Genomic DNA, 19737 nt, shown 5'->3' on the forward strand with positions numbered 1-19737 from the left:
TTACTGTTCTCTCACTGATTCTACTTTTTAGGACACTATAGCACAAACGGGGGTCTGGGATTTATTTTTTTCAACTCTAGATTTGGCATTGTTTTTCAGTTTCTCTCCCAAAAATGTAAAAATAGTTTTGTTGTTGTTTTTTTTGCTGCCTTCTTGCCTCGGAAAATTTACCGTAAGTACGGTAGAAACCGGACATGTCGTAAAGCTCGCAGCTGATATAAGGCCGTGGCTCGTTCCGGAGAAAAGTGGATCTGGCCGCTCCACGGAGGGCGGATTTTAAGAGCAGAGCGAGCGACCTTTTAACTATGAATTGTACATATTTTAGAAGTAGAGTATTTAATTGGTCTGGAAAATGAGAGCTCGGGGCTGCTTCGTGTGGGAACTCGGCGCTGTAATGCGGACCAGCTCGCCTTCGGCTGAAGAAACAATGCGGGCCTAGCTAGCGGATGCTAATCGGATAACTGGCCGACCAGCGGGATTTAAACCGTGGACGGAGCCGTGATTTAGAGCTGTTGGGGCGAAATAAAACAGTAGGTTACCACTGTTTATTCTTGTAAGTTTGGGTGTGTACAGAAGTGTTAACATTGGCTTCATTTTTGTGTTTTAAAACGTTTGGTTTTTGAGGCCATGGGTTGATACCCAGAGATAACGCGTTAGCATGCTAGCTGTAGTCTGTTGAGTAACAATCTTTGTGCTTTTGATTGAAAAATTCTTCCGCTTTGTGCATATTTATGAATCCATTCGGGCTAAAAACGGACAGAAACTCACAGATACACTTTTTAAGACATATATACGTATATATTGTAACCCAAGTGTTAGGAAAATCTGTTCTTCAACACCCAGTCAGTAGTAACCTCTTTGTAAAGGTTTTTTTTTCAAAACTTGTCTGCTTTAAAAGTATATAGTGGTGGTTTTTGCTTTAGTTGGGTACAGCAGATGAAGCCAATCTTTAAATATTTCACTCTCATAACGATGCTTTGCTGATTAGTCTGTCGCATGTAATTACACATGTATTAAGAAACATTCTCGATTTCCAAAGGGGTTTTTTTGTATATTTTTTTTAATCATCCTGTCCGTATATAACTGAAATAATCTTTTAAACATATATTTTTTTATAAGTATGATCTCGTTTGTTCTCTGAGAAATGAAGGATTTCAATATAATAATGTTCTCTGGAAGACAGAGCACAGTGACAGCTTCAGATTATAACGCTTTGTGCTTGTTTTAGTGTCCTAATCTCATTAGATCAGGACAGAATTGGTGGTAAATGTTAAAGTAAGTCGGTATTGGTGAGCATATTGTCCTGGCCTTGGGTTTTTTTTTTTTTTTTTTTGTCCTTGCATTTTCCCTGTGAGGACAGGCCTTTGCTGTTTGGGAGCCCGTGGTGTGGGACGGTGTTCCAGTGCATAGTTCATCTCGTACTGTCATCCATGCTCATGTTTCAAAGTTTCTCTGTATAATTATGTTGAGAGGAGATAAGCAGTCCTTTTCGTTTCTCTTCTAACGCTGTGGCAACAGTTTCTAGTTTGGAAACTAGAAACTGTTTAAAAGTTTCCTTTTCTGATCTGTATCAAGCTTAGACCATCTGATGTAATTTTTTTTTCCCTAAAATATAAAATTATACTTTTTTTATTGTCATTCAAGCCTTCCTGTCACTATTATTTGTGCCAGCAGGGGAAATGTCCCGTTTTGTGTGCTCTTGTTGCTAACCAGGGGGTTTCCTATACTAAGAGGGTAATGACTCAGAGTTGGTCATTTTAATGGTAATTTAAATGCTGGCTTGATTTTTGAACATGTCACTGATTCTGAAACTATCAAATCTTGAGTATAGTTTAGTTGGTAACAGCGTTCATACCCAAGAGAGATGTAATTCTGTGACTTGGTGGTCACCAGTTGGTAAAAAATTAAATTGTTGGGTTTAAGTGGTAAAGGCCTGCATCAAAATTTCTTAGTGCATGCCCATAAGAATTTCCCTACCAGTATGTCAAAAATATTCAGAAAAGTTAGGCCTCTCAAATTTCCTATAACAATATAGGCAATATTCTGGATTTCCCCCCCGCATTGAATACAGCAATGGGGGGGAAATGAAAGTGGGGAGTGCAGATTTACATTAAAACTTTGAAAGCAGTTCCCCTAAGTAACAAATATTGACAATTTCTAAAAGATATTTGATATTTTCCTGGGTTTTTAATCGATTATACACATTTTTAAAGTAAATAAGATAAATTTCGGTTCTTTGACTTTTAAAGGAGTATTATTCAGCCAGCTGTCCCGTTTACGACAATATATTTGGTGATTTAAAGTTTTCTGTTAAAATCTTTTGAGTTATTTCGTGATTTATTGGTGGGCACCAGACATTCAGCAAAACAGCTATTATTTTTTTAGAAATTGTATATATAAGATGTTACTGAGGAGGTATTGCTGCTAGTTGCATAATTATACATTCAGTGCTATGTGCAGACACATGGTAATATACCCAATTATACATTGAGGATGCTGATTATTTTCCTTTTTTTCCAGTTGTTGTAAATTTCTTCTTTTTTTTTTTCTCCTTCTTGCAGCAATGAGTTCACAGCTGCAAGTCTTCTCTCCCCCTACAATCTCCTCCAGTGCCTTTTGCCGAGTTAAGAAGCTCAAGGTGGAGAGCAATGTTTGGGACGTTTCCACCACTGAAGCCTACGGTTCCATAGCAGGCCAGCCGGCGTACGCATTCACCCCAGCCATGGCTGTGGCTCCGTTTGCGCCGTCGCTCGTCTTCCCTCCTGCTGCTACGGGCTCCAGGGGCCAGGTGGTGGTGCGAGCCGCTGATAGCACAGGCAGTCTTCCTCGCGGCTCCAGTCGACGCGTCCCTGAGCAGGCGACCTCTTCTTCATACAATCACGAGAGATCGTCTGAAGTCAGGAGCCAAAGGCACGGCCAGAAGAGAAAGATAGAGGAAGTCAGCGAGGGCAGCGGGAGCGGGTGTGGCAGCGTTCAAATCCTGGAGGAGCTCTCAGCTCCCGCAGCGACCTACTCCACCCACACAGGCGGAGGGGGGGGAGGCGGCACGGGCCAGTCTATACCTCACTCGGCTCCGACCACCAAGAGCAGCAGCTCCAACGGCGAGGGGGATTATCAGCTCGTTCAGCACGAGATCCTCTGCTCCATGTCCTCCAGCTATGAAGTCCTAGAGTTCCTGGGAAGGGGCACGTTCGGGCAAGTGGCCAAGTGTTGGAAAAGGGGCACCAATGAGATTGTGGCAATCAAGATTCTGAAAAACCATCCCTCATACGCTCGTCAGGGACAAATTGAGGTAAAGCACGTTCATGATTCTGTAGGTTGAATCTCCAGGAGCTTTTCATTGTACTGGATTTGGACTTTTCTGGTGGAAAGCTTCGTAAACCAGCATTTGTTTCTAACCAGCTGGTTTCTGTTTTCCACAGGTGGGCATTCTGAATCGGCTGAGTGCAGAGAACGCAGACGAGTACAATTTTGTGCGCTCGTATGAATGCTTCCAACACAAGGGCCACACCTGCTTGGTGTTTGAGATGCTGGAGCAGAACCTGTATGACTTCCTCAAGCACAGCAAGTTCAGCCCGCTCCCCTTACGACACATCAGACCCATCCTGCAGCAGGTTAGCTGAACGTCACATCTTCTTTTTGTCGTCGTCGTCCTCGTCATTGTATTTCAAGAAGTTGTAACAGCTGTTTGCGTTTTAAGGTGGCCACAGCACTGATGAAACTGAAGAGTTTAGGATTGATCCATGCAGACCTGAAACCTGAAAACATCATGCTGGTCGACCCAATCAGGCAGCCGTACCGGGTGAAAGTTATAGACTTCGGCTCTGCAAGTCATGTGTCGAAAGCTGTGTGCTCAACCTACTTACAGTCTCGCTACTACAGGTATTTTACTAATCTTGAAGCATTTTGGGGGGAAAAAAACCAACAAAAAAACAAACATTTGGGATCAGATTTGTCACTTCACTCATTAATCACCCATTTCTGTCTGCCGTCCAGGGCTCCAGAGATCATTTTGGGCCTGCCGTTCTGTGAGGCCATCGACATGTGGTCGTTGGGTTGTGTGATTGCTGAGCTGTTTTTAGGCTGGCCTCTTTACCCTGGAGCTTCCGAGTATGACCAGGTCAGTATGGATGGTGGTCAGATCTTAAATATAGTCATCTAAAAAGAGAAGATGCAGTAGATCATACGAAACAAACTGATTCCTTGTCCTTTGTGTCTCCAGATCCGATACATTTCTCAGACTCAAGGCCTCCCAGCTGAATACCTCCTGAGCGCCGGCACAAAGACCAGCCGCTTCTTCAACCGAGGTCCGGACTCCAGCTACCCACTCTGGCGGCTTAAGGTTGATATGGCATACTAACGCTTACTACACATCTACGACTCATGTGCAGTAGGTGACAGGTAGCTGGAAACATTGCTAAAATATCCCGGTTTGAAGAGAATCTTGTAGCACAATAAAATGATCTACTGCACAGACTAGGGCTTAGTTGAGGAAAAAAAAAATTCCAAAACAAGTCAAACCTTTTTTTTAAGGTACTTGTAATGTTTTCTTACATAAAATATTTTTTATGGAACCCAGCTTAGATTTTATTTCTTAGAGAATTTTATACAAATTGTGCAACACAGCCGTTAGAGATTAAAAACTAAAGTAGAGACATAACAGACTTGAAATGGTAAAAGTAGATTTAATAAATGTCATTACAATTGTATCAGGCAGAAATCTGTGTTGCTCTATAAAACTTCCTACATTTACTTCCTTTTTTACAGATCATTAATCTGTCTCATAAAACAACAAGTTTATACAATTAAAGCTGTTCAACAAATCCTGCCCCAATTTTTTGACACATTGTTTCATAAAAATTCTCTCATAATTGGCATAATGTTTAAGCTCCTTTGTAATTTGGTTCACCATTCGAAAATGGTTTTATCATTAAAGATATACATGCATTACTTTTTTTTTTTTTTGTCCACCCCAGACACCAGCAGAGCATGAAATGGAAATGGGTGTCAAATCGAAGGAGGCCAGGAAGTACATCTTCAACTGTCTGGATGACATGATGCAGGTACGCTTCATCCTTAGTTTGTAGGCTCTGTTTTAATGTCTCAGAAATATTATGAAGTATTTGTTGATTATAAAACCGTTTTTGTTTCTTTCTGCATTCAGGTTAACCTTTCATCTCATTTGGAGGGGACGGACATGCTGGCTGAGAAAGCTGACAGAAGGGAGTTCATAGATCTCTTAAAACGGATGCTTCGTCTTGATGCTGACAAAAGAATCACTCCCACAAAAACGCTGGGCCACCCTTTTGTCACGATGAGTCACCTAATAAATTATCCGCACAGCTCACAGTAAGTGGAGGGGGAGCAGGGAGGGAAGTCACATCAGTTTTTGGAGAAAGTGCTTACCTAAGTGTAGCTGCTAAAATATTGGCACTCACAACTTTTTTTTTTCCCTCAGTGTCAAGTCATGCTTCCAAAATATGGAGATCTGCAAGCGCCGGAGCACATATGACAGTAGCAAGTCTCTGTACTCCACCAATGCAGTTCCCAGTGCTGCCGCAGGAAACCTCACTGTTACCTTCAGTAGCCAGCTTAACCAGCATAACCAGGTAGGAGCTGTGCGTGCAAATATTTATGCACACCTGGGTGTAATAGCACACACTGAATGTGGGTATTCATTGTTTTTTGTTTTGTTTTGTTGCTCTCTGTTATAAACCGGTTTTTAAGCCTTTGACTCCACTGATGTCACACTTTCTCCTGATATCTTTAAATGACTCTCAAGCCAATTTGGTTTGCAAAATGTATTTTCTACTCTTCTCACAAAGTCAGAAATTGTTTTCAGCAGAGTCCAGGTGTGGTATCTGTAGCTTTTCAAAGAGTGTGCCACTTTCTACAGGGGAATAATTACAGAGATCTTTGTCTTTCCAATGCAAAAACACAAAATCTTACCAAGTATGTTTGGTCTAGTTCCTAGTGCAGACATCGTTGTACATCTGAGATAAGACAAAACGAACTTACAAGCAACAGTTCAGCAAGATAGAGGAGATTGTTTTTAGTTAATTTCTTAATACTGACAAAGAAAAAGTAGTAGAAACTAGAACAAACATGCTTGGTAACAGTTTGTGTTTTTGCAGTGTGTCCACTAAAGTGGTGTTTTCTTGAGCTGGACAGTAAAGTTGACCATATCAACTTATTTTAGGGCAGTTGTGTCAGCAATGACGCTGCAGTTTACCAGACTAAAGCAGAACTGCATTCATGTGAAGAGTCCCAGATGAATGACAGTAAACATGTGTTTCTGAACCCTTAAGCCTTCTGGTGTCAATCAGTGTCGTCATCCCAACAGGTGCCTTCTGCAGGGGGTGCGGTGCCTTTGCTGAACTACCAGCCAGCTCTTTACCAACAGGCCACCATCAACATTCCTGGTTTGGCTCAACAAAGCGTCCCACTTCCAGCCCGTCCTGCTGGGCTGTGTAGCCAGACAGAACCGTTCCAGCAGACCCTTATTGTGTGTCCACCCTCTACTATTCAAGGTAGATCTTAGACTTTTAGCCACACAGCAGTTCTCTTAGAATTTATTCTGCATTGGCATATACCAGATTAAAGTAGCGGTTCCCAAAGTTTTTTAAGCTGCGGTCCTTCAAACAGCATTACCCCTTTAGAAGAAATATGTAAAGAATATCAAATTTTGACAATGTTTTTTTTTCCCCACTTTTATTCATTGTGCAATAATTATTGCTTCTGTTTAGCTTGAATGCTGTCTCATGCATTTTAGTTTTAGTTGAGTTCTATGGTGAAAAAATGTATTATCAGATAATATAACTTTATTCCTTCTGATGTCTTAAAAGTTTTGCCTGATTCTAAACAAAAATCACCACAATCCCCTCTTGATTCTAAGAAAATATGTTATATTTTTCATATTAATCCCACAGTTCCAACACGAGTCTTGTCCAATAAAGTAAAACTAAAATCTAAGCTGTGTTTCATACACTTGTCCATTTTCCTTGTGCTATGCTAGCTTGAGGTGAAAGCAGCTTGACCAGAAGGATGACCATGACAAATATATTATAAATACTTATATTTAATATTGAATTTATATAGTTCAGTTTTAAGTATTTTCTAAAATAACTTGTGTTCCATTAACAATTAAAAAACAGATTTGATTATATTTTTATGTATTAATTAAAAAATAGTTGAAATTCAACTTTTATTTTTGCATTTGTTTCCTTTTATCTTCCCACCTTTCTGAGGACACCTTTGCGTCCCCCTGGTGGCCACCTACGGAACCACAGCTTCCTCTTTGAAATGCATTGTACTAGAGAAATCTTGCAATCTCACAACCATCCTAATAAACTAAAAGATAAAGTTTAGTTTTATTTGAAAAAGTAGTTTTTTATTATCTTTGGATAATCTTTTTGGGTTGTTTTTCTGGTTTTGTGTTTTTGTTTCAGTTGTTGTTTTGTTTTTCAGGGCTACAACCATCGAATAAAAGCTCCAGCTTCCCTGTCAGGGTGGAGAACTCTGTACCTGTAGTACCTCAGAACCAGTCTGCTCAGTCACTGCAGATCCAACCAAGCATGCTCACCCAGGTAAGCATTTTTATGATATTCAAATATGTGAGAGCTTTGCAAAAGCTCATCTCTTCACATTATCACTATAACCGTCAGTGTTTTTCATTGGATTTTATGTTACATCAACACAAAAGGGTTGGAAAACAAGATACAGGACTTTCAAATGTTTGTAGAAATAAAATTAAGAAAAAGAACAACACTGATTCAGCTCTCAAATTTTACTCTTATTTCCATTAACTGCTGATCTGTGATTTGCACTAGGAGAGCTGAAGGACTGGAGATAAAGACAGATAAATTAAATGCACCAAGATGATGTTAAAGAAGTGAAGTCATCAGAAACAACATTTATAGATTCAGGGGGAAACAATCAACCACTAGCATTAAGCTGTTTAAACTCTGACGGGTGAATAAAAAATGAGCGTAATGTTTTTCTTGGCCACAGTTACCCATGAGCCTTTGGTTTCTGAATAAACAAGCTCAGGTATTACTCAGTAATTCTGCAGTAATACCTGCAGAATTACTGGTGGTTTCTGGGAAACAGGTGAAGGTTTCTGTTTGAAGACTCAAAAGAACTGGTGTTTAGTAAACTCTAGCACAGTCTGCTACTGGAACCAGTTTAATAGCCAAGGCCACTGGTTACCGACCGTGTACTGTAGGAAACTGTTAGCAATTTGTCTTAAAGTATTTTCTAAAATTGCTGCAGTCATGTTTCTCTGGAACCGGTTATTTAAAAAAATAAAATAAAATAAGCTGTTTTTTATTATTTATCACAACGGTGCTGCGTCCCGCTCAGACTTTTTGCAATTTTTAAGTTTTCAGAGTCTCTTAACCTTTTTTTTTCCTAATTTTTGATATCTTGATGTAGGGCGCTGATCTCCAGAGGCCTCACTCTCCCTCATTATGCTTCACCTCGTACTCTACGCTTAAGCCCATAAACCTTGAAGTTTACACAACTTAGAGTTGGGAAAATACGTTTCAAAATATATTCTGGCTGAAATTCTCACTTCCCTAATGATTGTTCTCAGTGTGGTAAGCAAATCCTGTCTGGCCTAAATTTGGACTTATAAGTTAGAGATGGACTACAGAGTTTTGACCACAAAGTTGATCAAAAATGTGTTTGATTTTGACTTTCTTATATGTGAATACTAGGAGAAACATAACAGGATTTTGTCACATTTTGTGCTTAACTGATAATCCTCCGACTACATGGATTAAAGCAGGCAAACAATCTCATGGGTTTAACAGTTGGTTTTTACGAGATGATCTAGGTTTTTCTAAGGTTGAGTAGATGAAGTTTCTTGTCCTTCTGATGCGCTTTGGCTCTTTGTGGATTTCCTTTCAGAGCCGATTGGAGTGTTTTTTTGAAATGTGGGGGGTGTTAGTACTCCTACATCAGTCACATAGCTGACCAGTGTTGCCTCTGTCTGTCTCTTTGCAGATGTTTGTGCTTCCCCTCACCCAATCACAGGGCTGAAGGGCCTGACCTTGTATTTTTTTAATTTTATTTAACTCCTCACCTAACAATACCCTCGTCTATCCTCCCTTCCTCCTCCAGGGTTCCTGCACACCCCTGATGGTGGCCACCTTGCACCCACCCCCAGCAGGCATAGCCCCTCAGTATTCCCTTCCCCTGGGGCTGGGCCCTGGAGTGGGTCGGCCCGCCCTCTTGGAGCACACGGCCACTGTGCTGGTAAAGCACCGACGGCGTCCCGTGGAGAACGTCTTGCTCACTAACACTGGCAGCTTTCCTTCCCCGTTTTCTCTCTCTGTCTCTCCATTCGTTTGCAAGTTCTCTGTTCCTTCTGTGCCACACGTTGTATGGGGCTAGTCCTTCTTGTAGTTTCCAATCTCTCGTATGGACACATCACATTTGGTCCATGCTCAAATCCCCCCTTATGATACATCAATGACATTTCCCCTTTTTTATTCCCCCACCGCTACCTCATCCGCCCATTTTCATTCAACAGTTCTTGCCCCAATAGGTGTGCTCAGGGCATGGAGCGCATGCGCTGCTGAGTTGGTCTGCGCTTTGCTTGTAGCTTCTCTTTGTCCTGTCCTGCCATCGATTTCCAGCAGTGGAGGTCGCAGCTGCGACTACTAAAAGCTCTCACACACACCTCTTCTGTTTCAGCCCCTGAGCATGTGGCATGCTCTTTCCCAACATTTACAATCAGCAGACTGTTTTGCATCAGGGGGACTGAACTAATCTGGATCTTTTTTAACAGGCAACCGCGGTTCTGTAAATACTCGACTCTTTATCTGATCTTCATTGTTTGTGCTTTGCATGGTTTCATCCTGTGAATTTGTTGCAGGCCAATGCTAGAATTAAAGGAATGGCTTGGGAAAGGTTGCTCGCTTCTCTAGCTTTGTGCTTTTGCCTGTAGACGATCCCGGCGACTGGCTTGTATTTATTTATTTACGTTTTTTTTTTTTTTTTTTTTAGTCTGTGGATTTCTCAGCATGGCTTAATACGTCTGGCCCATGGCAGCAATTAGAAAAGCGATTCTCATTTTTAAGTATCTATTTGGGTGCACACTTAAAAATGGGTCTTTTTGTCTTTCTCAGCAGGCCTGGCCAACTGGCACCCAACAAATCCTCATCCCCTCATCATGGCAGCAGGTCCCAGGTGTGGCCATCCATGGCTCCGCCCACCAGGCGAACGTCACAGAATCTCCCCTGGAAGCCATTCACTCGGGCGCTGCTGTGCAAATGGGACAAAGCTGGCGGTGGGTGAACTGGTGGAAACATGCCGCAGGGCTGTGGGACGACAAGGAATTTGAGATGCTTGGCGTTTTAGTTTTAGTGTCTCAGTGTTGACCTTCATTTGATGCCATTTTGGCATCTGCAGGTCAGAAATGAGACTCCATGTTTGGCTCAGGGTGTGGGAAGAAGACAGGCAGGCTGTTAAAAATGATTCTAGACAAATTGAGTTTTTTTAGATACATATTTTACACGGTTAGTCAAAAATCTTCAACGTTGAAGCATCACATTAGTAAATACAATAACAAAAAGTTAAAAAAAAGGAAAGAATTCAGAACTATAGAAGCTGAATATTGCATTACATTTTTTAGTAAATATTTATTCCTTTTTATTACTTTCAATTATTATTTTCTATTTGACTAAATGATGCTGAAAGTACTACTTTTGCTTTGCAAAATGAACTTGATCACTATTAAAAAACAGCTTTTTTAAGATCATTTTCTTTCGTGTCTCTCAGATGTTGGTGAGTTGTTGTTTTTTTAACTAGAAATTATCATCTCAAATATAAACAAAGGTGACATTTTGTACCATTTTATTAAGATGATAAGTCAGAGCTCAGTGTATTTTATGCCACAGAACCGACGCTCACTTTAGAAAATGTCGACAGGCTGTGATATGTTGATTGCTCTCTCTCTCTCCCCCTTTCCAAATACCTGATAATTGCCGTTTTTGTTTTTCTTTTGGGTTTTATTTTCTCCTGTTGTTTGCTGTGCTCATTTTTTAATTTGTTAACCCCCAACAGAAACGGATCTCATGCCAGGACGCAGCAAGAGAGAAAGAAAGGAAAAGCCCGGTGTGGGGAGAACAGAAACAGGTTTGTACGGTTGTTAAATGGTTGCGGCTTCCCTTGGGGAAAGGTGTTGTGCCAGCTGAAGGCAAACGTAATCCCTTAATTAATTTTTTTCTGATTGAAACTGTGCCATCCATTAGCCGCCTCGGATGTTTCACACGCAGCCCGTCCAACCTGTGTGTAGTTGAATAGAGACAATTCCTGTTTGAGAGGCAAATGATGATGATTAGATGATTTGATGAGTTGAGGTGAAATGTTGGAAAAATCTCCAAATAATCTGAAATAAAATCCCCCACACCTTCATCATCAGTTCTAAAATTTTGTCTGGCCTGGATGGAGAGACATAAAAACTAAAAATTGTTTCCATCTAGGGGTGTGTCCACCACATCTGTACTCAGCAGCGGCGTGACCCCGCCCACTTCCTCTGTGGCCTTGTCCCAGCCCATCGTCATCTCGGACACCCCCAGCCCGGCGGTCAGCATCATCACCATTCACAGCGACACGGACACAGAAGACGAGCGCAAGTTCCACCCGGCCAGGTGGGTCCAACCCTCTGCTGCGAGTTAAACTCCTTATTGCTTTCGGACAAAAATATTCTAACTGACATTTATCCGTCTAGTGTTGGACTAAGCCGAACCGAGCGCACCAATGTGATCAGCTGCGTCACGGTGCACGACTCTGACTCGTCCACCACCAGCCCGCTGACCCCGCTGCCTCGCAGTCGGAACGCCGCCGGCCCCCTGCCGACCCGGCAGGCCAAGTCCCTGGCAGTGGTGGCTCCTTCGGTCAAGAGCCAGACCTCTGAGAGGCCGGCGGCTTCACACGGCCGCGTGGAGACTGGTGAGAGCCCCGCGGATGTCGGGCGAGTTTAATTCCAAGCATTAATGACAAATGAATAACGATTCCACTTTCGACCTTCAGGTACTTACATGAAGCCAAAACGATCGTCCAACCGGCAGCCCTGCAGCTCAGGGGAAAGCCTGGATCGAGCTGCGCTGGTCCCAAGCCAGTCCCACCCTTTGAACCTCAGCCAGGTGAGGCTTCATCTCACTGCCTTGTTTTTGTGTCCAATTTTTCTTTTTTTTTTTATTAATTATACGTCACGATGCAAAATCCATAGCAAGGTTGCATTAGTGTAAAGGAAAATAAATGTGGGTGAATGAATGTGTGTAAGCAATGATAGTGAACTGAATGAAACAACACTGACAACATCATCAGTGGATAAACAAAATAACAAATAGTAAAAAAAACATTATTTGAAAAAGCAACTTCACTTTGCAGTTATTTCTTACTTAACTTGCTCTTCTAGACTTTCCTCTTTTCTTTGCTGTGGTTTTCAGATCAAAGGAAAAAAAAGGACAAAAATGGAGCATTGAGGCATTTCCAGTTTAGCCATAAAGCTCGAACATGTGTCTCTGGGGTATTTTGTGAACAATTTCTGTATATTTCTATCACTGACTAGACTGGATGGGAGAGAAAACCATTATTTTAACGCCGTCTTTGTGCCAAAGTACCGTAGATTTTGCTTGGGGGAATCGGCTCAAGAAGAACCTTGAAATCTTCCAGGTTGTGGTTTGGCTCCTGTTAATATTCCTGGAGTTTGAAATGATGCATCATCATCTCCGCCTGTTATCATGTTCAGTGTGTCATGTCTTGTACAATACAGCTTTTATTTTAGTTTCATAATACAGTCTTTGTAAAGAAAATGTACCACAGAGCACGACGCTGCCACCACCGTGCTTTTCTTCAGCTGTGGTGTCCTTTTTTAGTTTCTGTGTACTGTTTCCCAGATTTAGATCTAAAGGTAGATCTAAATCTTTAATGCAATGAGATTCTTGTAATAATTCTGCAAACTGTGGCGTCAGCTGAAGGATGCAGGATCCACCAGAATAGTTGAACTTTGTTGCAGGTTCATTCAGTTTTCTATAACTGAAGGCAGGAGCAAACTCAATTTACACTTTTACAGATTACTCCCAGGACTTTTAAGGAAGTTTTAGTTTTATGAAAATGCCTCAGAATTCCCTGCTAAGTAAGAGAGAAGATATTGATTGAGCCGAAGCTGCCCCCTGCTGGACGGAACTATAATGGCAGCTGGGTTTGGAAACGACCTGACACAAACCCTTTTTGGTTTTCTATGGATGTTTATAACGTTGTCTTGATCCAACAACAATGAATAATTCTACTCTTTGGAAAGTAGAGAATTAACTAGAGATATTTTCCAGATCTGAATAAACATGTAGAAAATAACGTAATGAAGTTTCACTCATTCATCTTTCTGGTCATATAGACATCACCGGTGCTTTTTTAAAAATTCATATGTTTTTACACCATTAATGTTTGTCGAATAAAATTGGGAACTTTCTGCAGGAGGAAGCATATGTGAGAAACTCTGGTTTTGGGTTTTATTTGTTTTAAATGATGAACAGCTAATGTTGATGCTTAAAAATGTTTGATTTCTTTTTTTTAGGTTCAGTCGGTGGTTTCTTCGTCTCAGGAGCGCTCGTTGGTCTCCCACGGCGACTCCTCTCTCCACCGCCAGCAGACGTTCCCTCCGACTGTTCCCGCCTCTCACTACAGCTTCCCAGAAGTGCCGGCCCTGGCCCCGGGCTCGGCCGCTGCCGCCGCCGCCGCCGCAGCGGCCAGCCTGTACACCTACCCGGCTTCCACGGCGCTCTCCTCGGCTTCCCAGGCCATGGAGCAGCTGCTCAGCCGGGGCCACGGACACTCTCCCTCCGCCTATGCAGCGACGTACGCCTCGTCTTCGTCATCCTCCAGGAGGGACTCGGCCGGTCGAAAGGAGTCGGTCAGCAGCCTGCTGCACGGCCTGCCCGCCGCCTACCAGCACCAGTTCACGGCCGGTTCGCCCTACGTCAGCGTGACGCCCCGAGCTGAGGCGTACAGCGCCTACCAGCTGAGCCCCAGGCGCCTCACACAGTACCCCTACCTGTAGGGAACCAATGCAATTATAAAAAAAAAGTAGAGATGATCTACTGCCCCACTCACGTACTATCACAAAGGGACACTGAAACTTATGAATTACTGTCTGTCACTTAATTGTTTGCTGCTTTTAACCACAAGAAAGCATTTCAGCCCTAGCTATCTATATGCTCTTTTGGACTATTTTAGTGTATTTAATGACTTTTGGTATTATTTGTAATGTATCTTAGTACTTTCCCCCCACGGCTCATATTTTATCCCCATCCTAGTCGATCCAGTTCGAAGACATTGTGTTAAATCTGTTTATTTTGAGGTTTTGTTGGGAAGCGAGATCGACCTAATGTCACTAGCAGCAAGAACTGCTCAAAAACAAGTCCTTAGATTCTCATGAGCCTTAAGTCTCCACACTAATCCCTTGAAGCCTTGTATTTATTTAGCGAACATAAATACTGTAACTCCTTCCCCCCTGCCCTTCCCATGTTTGTTTACTCATGTCGTTTTACTGTTTTTTGCCTTTTTTTTTTTTTTTTTTAAATTATGATGTTTATGGAAGAGGAAGCTCCGCCAAGATGTTCAGAGAAGAGTTGCGGCGAAAACTGTGATGGCTATGTTTTTAATTTAAATCGTGGTTGTGTTTCTGTAGTGACGGCGTTTCGGACGGATCGATCATGTTTGTATGCAATAGAGAACTTTGAAACTGAGTGCTGAATGTACTGCTAAAGTTCAGAGCATGATCTCCTTCCCGAAGCGATCATGTGAAAAGCTTTTTTTTCTTTTTTCTTTTTTTTTTTTTTTAGATTGTTGAAGTGGGGGCAGGGGTAAATAAAATAAAAAGCCCCCCCCTCGCTTTATGTGTACTGGAAAGAAAAATGTATGTATTCATGTGAATCCAGACTTGTAGGACCTACTATTACTAAAACAGATTTAAGGCCAGTTATTTCCTTGCCTGAACGCTGTAACAAACTACCCCCCTGTTCTGCACAAAGACGTATTTATGTAACCGTATGTTGGGAACACACCCCCAGCTGTCTGAGGCAAATTTTCCTATTGTCTGTTTTCAGGCCAAACGAGGGGGAAGTAGATCTGCCGACACACGCAGGCGGCAAAACCGTCAACCACTGTGTTCAGGCATGCAGCTGCGAGGCGGCTTCTCCTGCCAGCATCGTCATCGTCTTTAAGGCGCTGATCTCTGGCTGGTTTGCGGGCTTTTAGGTTAAACCCTCCCGCTTTTTGTTTCCTTTTTGTTTGTTTGTTTTTGTTTCCCATCGTTGGTTCTGTGTTGTAATGTCTTGAATATTTAACTGTATTTCATTCTAACATAGTGTAGTTAAAGAGGATGTTTGGTAGAGCTAATTCAGGGAAAAAGGGGTTCAAATAATCCACTTTCACTGTTTCCAATAAAATAACCACAATCTTAATTCCTTTGCTTCACGACTCGATGTTTTGTTTGCCACACGTCTCTGAGCAGAGAGGGTTAAATCTGCGTTTGCCATGCGAGTAAAAATGCAGATGAGATTTCATCACGTCCTTCTCCCTCATAAACAGAGTTATGTTTTGAGTTTTTTGTTTTGTTTTATGGTGGCTCAAGGCTTATATATTTAACTCTTGTACGTGACTCAGAAAAATGTCCAGAGCAAGCGCCGGTTTTTTACTCAAGAGCTTGGTGGTGAGTAAAGTAAGTTGGTTTTACAGAAATTTCCTTCAAGGTTGAAAACATTGGCTTTAGTAAAGGGAGGATTGTTAAGATAGAGTCATAGCTGTGAGGTAATAAAACCCAAATCAATATATTGGAAGGACGGTCTTTTTATTCTTTGTTTTTTATTTGAAACAAGGAACTGTAAAAGTTTTAACCATTACAAACATCTCAAAGTGCTTAATGATAAAGACCAAAAAATGTAGAAATGTTTTGAAGAATACATTTCAGGTGAAAGTTTAAAAAGAGACACATTGCTAATAAAAATCCCAAATTTTCAATCTCAAAAATTCTTAATTTCCTAACCGGTTTCACCCATGTACTCCTGCACTTCAAACTCTGAGCACTGAAAGTTGCAGGGGTCGCTTGATTTAGAAAGTGAAACATTATTTATTTCTTGTTTTGATGATTATGGTCTACAGATGACAAAAAAAAACATTCACTCTGTGAAAGCATATTTGTAGAAGGTTAAGTGGAAGGTCAAAGTGCAACTAAGACAACCTTGAGGGGATTGTCGATCAAAATGAAAACGTTTTGTGGAGCGACACAGAGCCGCTTTCTGTTTGCGTTCCTGCGACTGTAAATTTTGATGTTTGTGGCTGCTTGGACGCGACTGCGTCTGGATTTGGATTTTAGCCTGTTTTTATTGTTCAGCTTGAAGTTGTTTTGACAGTAATCAAGTGGAGAAGTCATATATTTTATGCTGTTATAAATTGCTGACATAAAACTTCAGTTCAATCTGCTTTTTGTTTCTCGGGTCGCTACTATAGCTGAATGGGAAACTAGTTTTTCCAAATAGTGACATTTGGCTTTTCTTGTGCACTTGGTTTTAGTGTCGCCTTCAAGGTTGATTGCAAAAATTAGATATGAAGCAAAAATTCATTTTTCAAAGGTTGCTGTTAAAGCATCCTTAATCTGAGTGAATTGTACTTTAGAAAGGACAGATTCTCTTTCGGTTGTTGCAGGAGATGTGGGTCTGAGTTTTTTTTTTTTTTTTTTTTTGCAATCACATGATTCCCTGTATTTACTTGTGATTCAGTGTCGTATTGAATGTAATTCTACAACCACTCAAAAAGGTGAAAATCATCTCGATTCTGGGGACGAGAGAACTACCGAATACTGGCCTATTCAAAACACGTTAAAAAGTCTGCCTGTCCTCAGTTTCCAGCAGGGGGCGTCGGCTGCTCATCGGCTGTGCATGCGTAAAAACATTTGATAACTTTCTGAAGGCGCCGGCTGACAGATAATAATAGCGTAATAGACAACAACAATGTGTATATTATTTTAATCTGGGCCCTCCATTTCTAATGCCGCCCTGAGAAACCGCCCGTATCGGCCCGTAGAATAAAAACCCCGGAGATTCAGGGCCTGCGAGTTCGTCCTATTGATATGGACTTTTCCTCACGTCCGCCGGGATTCATTCCTTTTCCTTTCGCCGTTTGTTCTCCGCTTGCAGAGCAGACCAGTTTCTGAGCTCTACCAGACTTCTGTGCAGAAGTTCACACTGTTCCAGATCTCAGCCTTAACATCAAACTGAAAACATCCTACTGTACTGTTGCGTGAGCTTATTTCTTCTTGCTCTGTGAATTACATGGATGACACATTGGTCATCCATGTAATGACCGTTCATTTTTGTTCAGTTCACAAAACTGAACAAAACTTGACGTCTGGATTCAAGCTTTCTCTTCTGCGCGTCAATCAATTCAGACATTTATGGGGCGTTTATCATCATTAGCCGAGGAATCCCTGTCATCTGGTTTGACGTTATGCAGTTCCTCGTTACTCATCCTTGATCTCCTTCCAAGCAAGTCTATTGTTTTTGGTTCCTGCAAATTTAGTGGTTGTTCCCGCCTTCTCTTATTTTACGTCTGCAGCAGTGCGTGTCTGTGCCAAAAACCTTTAAATAAAGACGCTGCATGTGCTCATGCATGAATTACAGCTGCATGAAAATACAATAAAAGTGATTTGAGGAACCGCAACACGAATAGTGTCAAAAGACATCACAGAAATGAATGAAGCAAAACAACTCCTCTTCTCATTTTGAAGGTTTTCCTCTGCAATCGGCTGCAACAGAACGTGTCTTCTTCAAGTGAGATTTGAGGACTGAATTAGGCATGCGCAAACTGAATCTGTATTCTTGTGTAAGAGTTCGCCCATCTGCTCATCTATATTTTGATATTAAATGTTGTCTTCCCCAAGCCTTACAAAGTCCACAAGAAGATTTTGATAGAAAACATTGAAGGCTGCAGGTTTCTTACAAGTAATAATTGTGTTATGATGATGGATGGATGGATACGTTTTCACTTTAACTACATAACTAGAGTTTTACAAATTAAAATGAACATTTTTGATGTCTTAAACCACATGTCAAAACTCAAGGCCTGGGGGGCAAATCCGGCCCGACGAAGCTTTTTATGTGGCCCTCCCCAGTGTAGACTAAACACTAAGTGTAATTAAATATTATATTATCAATCATATCAATGCAGTTTTTATTTATTTACTGCCAATTTACATCAATCAATCCCTCCTGTTTGTTGAGAATTTAGTTGATAGTTCATGATTTATACAGCGAGTAAATAAACAGTCACATTTATTATTAGTTCCTGAAGGGACTGAAAAGATCTTCAATATTATGTAATTTTAAGAATTTATTGACATATTGAGTTTCTGAACAGGTTTTATCAACACATTCTGGCACAACCGGCCCTTTAAGAGCCTTCATGATCTTGATTTGGCCCAAAACTTAATTGAGTTTGACACACCTGTCTTAACCTCATTTAGTAGAAAGGTGTGCACTGCTGTGAAACAGGACATTTGCTCAAAAGCTCTTTTGAAAAATGTTTTTATTCAAACGCTCCAAATAACTTGATATTAGCACATTGTTGGTCATTTTCCAGACACTTAATTCATAGTTGTAGGTACATGTCGCAAAATTTTTTTAAAATCCCAGCTATGTTTTAAACATGACATAAACATGCAAAAAAAAAATCATACAGCATACATAATTATATTATTTACAGTAAATTATTATTATAGGAAAATTAAATCAACTATTAATTTAACTATTGAGATAGTGTTCGAGGTCATCCTTTGATTTATTTCTCTCTCTTTTTTTTAACAACCTAAAACATGTTCCCCTTGCGTATTGACAAATAAAACTGTGTCTTCGCTCACATTTCCAAACAAACAAACAAAAACTCGACATAAAGCAAACACGGTCCTTCTAGATCCAGTCTCCGATGAAACGCTAAAGTTCACGTTCATCTTTTCCGAGTTCTCTTTTCCTTCGCAGCGGTTCCGTGGCTCTGCCTGTGCAGCGGCCGACGTCTGAACAGCTGCTTCAGAGCAGACCTAACAACAACAACAACAACAACAACAAGATCAAGACACCGAAGAAAGTTGTTTGTCTTTAGACACAAGCTGTGCAGAACTACAACCAGATATATGTTTGTTTGTTTTTTGTATTTTTAACAAATAACTTGGACTTACAGAGATGGCTTGCTGACTTTGGGCTTTTGGGTTTCCAGATCATCATCGCATTTGTCCTCTATCTTGTAGGGTTTGAGCTTGTCCCATATCTCGATGTCGACCCACAGACCCCCTGATTCAGTCACGTAGGCCTGGATGCAGGAGATCCAGCGGCACACAGGGCAGCGCACCAAGTAGATGCTTCCCTCCAGCTTGGCAATCCTCTGCAGGCACGGGCCGCAGAAGGTGTGGTTGCAGTGGAGCTGTCTGGGGATCCTAAAGTTCGAGTGTAGTCGTTTGTAGCAAATGATGCATTGAAGTTCCTCGTCGGACATGGTGTTTTCAGGAGGTAGGAAAGACATGAGGCCTGCAAAGGAAATAGAGGGGGGAAAAGGTTAGAGTTGACATGAAAAGCAAATATTTAGAACTGAGATACTGTTAACATAACAGCTATGCAAGAGACCGTGCAGTACTCACTTGTTCAGGTTCCTCTGCTGAGAGTTGAACTGCAGAATAATGAC

The 19737-nt window shown here is 41.3% G+C and overlaps 1 protein-coding gene across 4 annotated transcripts; it reads left to right on the forward strand.

Moving 5' to 3' along the window:
* The first annotated feature begins 207 nt into the window (after positions 1-207).
* Positions 208-15473, forward strand: hipk1b (homeodomain interacting protein kinase 1b). 4 transcript variants are annotated; one of them, XM_055025973.1, is made up of 18 exons: positions 208-530; positions 2562-3292; positions 3423-3614; positions 3701-3882; positions 3997-4120; positions 4223-4342; positions 4977-5063; positions 5165-5349; positions 5459-5609; positions 6344-6530; positions 7468-7586; positions 9124-9258; positions 10134-10294; positions 11071-11142; positions 11490-11657; positions 11738-11958; positions 12040-12152; positions 13586-15473. In XM_055025973.1, exons 2-18 carry the CDS (start codon positions 2564-2566, stop codon positions 14066-14068), a joined length of 3429 nt encoding a protein of 1142 aa, XP_054881948.1. In that variant the 5' UTR covers positions 208-530; positions 2562-2563; the 3' UTR covers positions 14069-15473. The 4 variants fall into 4 exon arrangements, with proteins under 4 accessions (XP_054881948.1, XP_054881954.1, XP_054881959.1 ...); XM_055025979.1 differs by having other exon boundaries at positions 10137-10294; XM_055025984.1 differs by lacking the exon at positions 9124-9258.
* Positions 15474-19737: the final 4264 nt, after the last annotated feature.

The sequence above is a fragment of the Poeciliopsis prolifica genome, unplaced genomic scaffold, assembly GCF_027474105.1.
Source record: "Poeciliopsis prolifica strain line A6 unplaced genomic scaffold, Auburn_PproV2 SCAFFOLD003, whole genome shotgun sequence".
NCBI lineage: Eukaryota > Metazoa > Chordata > Actinopteri > Cyprinodontiformes > Poeciliidae > Poeciliopsis > Poeciliopsis prolifica.

Bases quoted from the DNA above. Each gene is read 5' to 3' on its own strand.
- hipk1b (XM_055025973.1), top strand. From the start codon at position 2,564: ATGAGTTCACAGCTGCAAGTCTTCTCTCCCCCTACAATCTCCTCCAGT. The intron at 5,350-5,458 runs GTAAGTGGAGGG...TTTTTCCCTCAG, and splicing joins AATTATCCGCACAGCTCACA to TGTCAAGTCATGCTTCCAAA. The intron at 12,153-13,585 runs GTGAGGCTTCAT...TCTTTTTTTTAG, and splicing joins ACCCTTTGAACCTCAGCCAG to GTTCAGTCGGTGGTTTCTTC.